Source organism: Anarrhichthys ocellatus, unplaced genomic scaffold, assembly GCF_004355925.1.
Source record: "Anarrhichthys ocellatus isolate YVR2014 unplaced genomic scaffold, GSC_Weel_1.0 scaffold1452, whole genome shotgun sequence".
Lineage (NCBI taxonomy): Eukaryota > Metazoa > Chordata > Actinopteri > Perciformes > Anarhichadidae > Anarrhichthys > Anarrhichthys ocellatus.
Window position 1 is genome coordinate 7,432 of NW_022281426.1, and position 2,587 is coordinate 10,018.

Sequence of the window (2,587 nt, forward strand, 5' to 3'; positions counted from 1 at the left end):
TCTCGTCCTGCCTGGTCCCCCTCGTCTCTTGTCTCGTCCTGCCTGGTTCCCCTCGTCTCTTGTCTCGTCCTGGATTCCCTGCTGTGTTCCAGTACTCACTGCATCTGATTGTTTGATCTCAGACAGGTCGGGTTGCAGGTTTTATTTAATTAACGAGGAGAGGTCAGAAGTCTAAAATGTATCAATATATCCTGCTGATACAACATGAGGTCATCACTACACGACTACATCTGTAGACTTAAAGTTGTGATGGGATCCCAAATGTGTTCTGCTGTCTGCCTCGTGGTTCTGTACTTCTAACATGAACACGATGATTCATAAGGTTGTTTGTCCAGAAAATGTTTAAAATAAAGTATCTTCACAGGAAATGTAAATATGAGTTGGGACTCCAAATGTGTGCTGCCGAGTACACACATTATTTCTGGTACTTCTCGAATGAAAATGGTCTTTCGTGCCCAAAAAGTTTAACCGCTGATGATGTAAATGAGTTATGAGTTGGGATCCCAAATGGCGCTGTGGACATGGATCAGTCTTAGCTCCCGGACTGTTCCTTCTCAAATTAAAACACACTGATGCTCTGACATTTCTCTTTGTTATTATATGTCCAAAAATTCTGTTCAGGGATGCAAAATGTTCACCGACTCCTCATTTTTTTTACTGCAACAAACTCAACAGCTGGTCATCAACCAGCAGTCTATATCATCCTGTTCCTTTCTTCTTCTTCCTTTTGGGAACAAAAGCGCACACCACCCTTTAATGACCAATGATGTCACTGTTGGCTACTTCCTCCTGAGCTGCCCTACCACAATAAGATGTATAAAAAACCCAGCGTCTGGCTCAGACCTGAACGGGAACCTCCCCTGCACCCAGAATAGATGACCGGAGGTGCCAGATATTACACCCCCCCTCCAAACAAGCCCCGCCCCCACATCCTCCCTTATTAACATGCACGTCTCACCCCAAAGAGAGAGAGAGGAAGCGCCAAACAGGAAGTGTAGTTGAAAGAACAACAAAGTCAATCTGTTGCAACACACCGTTTCGTCACCGGCGCTGTAATTTCCCACGCTTAAGATCACACAAACGCATCACAGCAGACACGTTTATCCACAATCACACAGATTAATAAATACAAATGTTACTGATCGATCAGTATTCAAATGTTCTGACACTTAGTGAGCAAATGTTTATTTGTTTAGTCTTCTTTGATTTCACACTAAATTATTTTAAATATATAAAACATGTAATATAGTTAAACTTCAAACGGACATTTTCACTATTTTCTGACTATAAACACCAGAATGAATGAGATGCATATTAACTGACAAAATAATGTAAATAGATATTAATTCAGTTATTGTGACAGTTACATGTTATTGTCATATGAGCTTTCTTTTATTACATCATTATTATAGTTTGACTGATAATGACATTTGTCACTTTGTCAGATATTTAAATATATATATATAAATATATTATATGTATAATAAGCTGCAATAAAAGCCTAGAATCAGTTCTACTCACCAACAATAAAAACTAGTAAAAAAACAAACTTTATCACACAGCGATGCAACTGTTGTGCACACACACACACGCACACACACACACACACGCACGCACACACACACACACAGGAGCCACTGGGTTCAGTCTTAAATAAAACGTGCAAACAACTTGTTAATAATAAAAGAAGAAGAAATAAAAAAAACACGTGCCGGAGCGCGAGGAAGACTCACCTGACAGGGGCGCACGAGGAAGAGGAAGTAAAGCAGAGACAGGAGCGCGAGACAATAAAACGCGCCTGTCTTCCGCTGAGTGGAGTCACTCACAACACAAACATATATTACAGAAAAAATAAAACACAGAAACAACATTCAGAGCAGTCTGGCGGTCTGGTAACACGCAGCCAATCAGAGGCAAAGGTGTAGCGGGCCGCGGCCAATCACAGAAGAGGCGGTGCGTGATCGGTACTCGTGGGTCGGCAACGCGATTGGCCAGACGCGGGGGGCGGGGCTTTCGGGGGCGTGGCCAGGAGGGGAGTCAGCGGTGTCAGAGTAAACTCGCTGAACCCGGCAGCGCGCGCTCCAACTGGGGGAAAGGTTGGGCGGGAGAAGCGCGAGGAGGGAGGCGCGAGGGAGGGAGGGAAGGAGAGAGAGAGAGCGAGAGAGAGAGAGAAGGACAGAGAGACAGAATAATTGTCGGCGTTAACTTGCCCAGCACTAAAATAAATGTTTATCAACTTGATGTTTTTATATTCAGTTTATTTTGTGCTCATTAATCGACCGTATATATATATTATATATATGTTATATTTATATCTGTTATATATATAATATCTATATATATTATATATAATATATATATATATACATATTTCTAGTCTTCTATACGTTTCTATAAAAGCAAATTAAACAGGAGAGAAACAGGTTTATTATGATTGATACTGTATATAGTATATTCTTTTATGCTGATGGTTTATTGGTTGTGTCCTGCACTCAGACGTGTGAACATTGAAGACAGAAACAATCAAATAAAGAGAGAGGAATCAGACAAAGGGAGAATCAGAGGCCCTCCACACATTTCCTCATTG

General features: G+C 41.4%; 1 protein-coding gene across 1 annotated transcript in view; it reads right to left on the minus strand.

Annotated features, from left to right (window-relative positions):
• The window catches only part of LOC116377610 (Krueppel-like factor 11), a 6,115-nt gene extending 4,235 nt beyond the window's left edge, over positions 1–1,880 (minus strand). The window contains exon 1 of the mRNA XM_031839279.1: positions 1,734–1,880. Within this exon, the coding sequence (XP_031695139.1) occupies positions 1,734–1,871 (138 nt within the window). The 5' untranslated portion in view covers positions 1,872–1,880. The remainder of the gene's footprint in view (positions 1–1,733) is intronic.
• Positions 1,881–2,587: the final 707 nt, after the last annotated feature.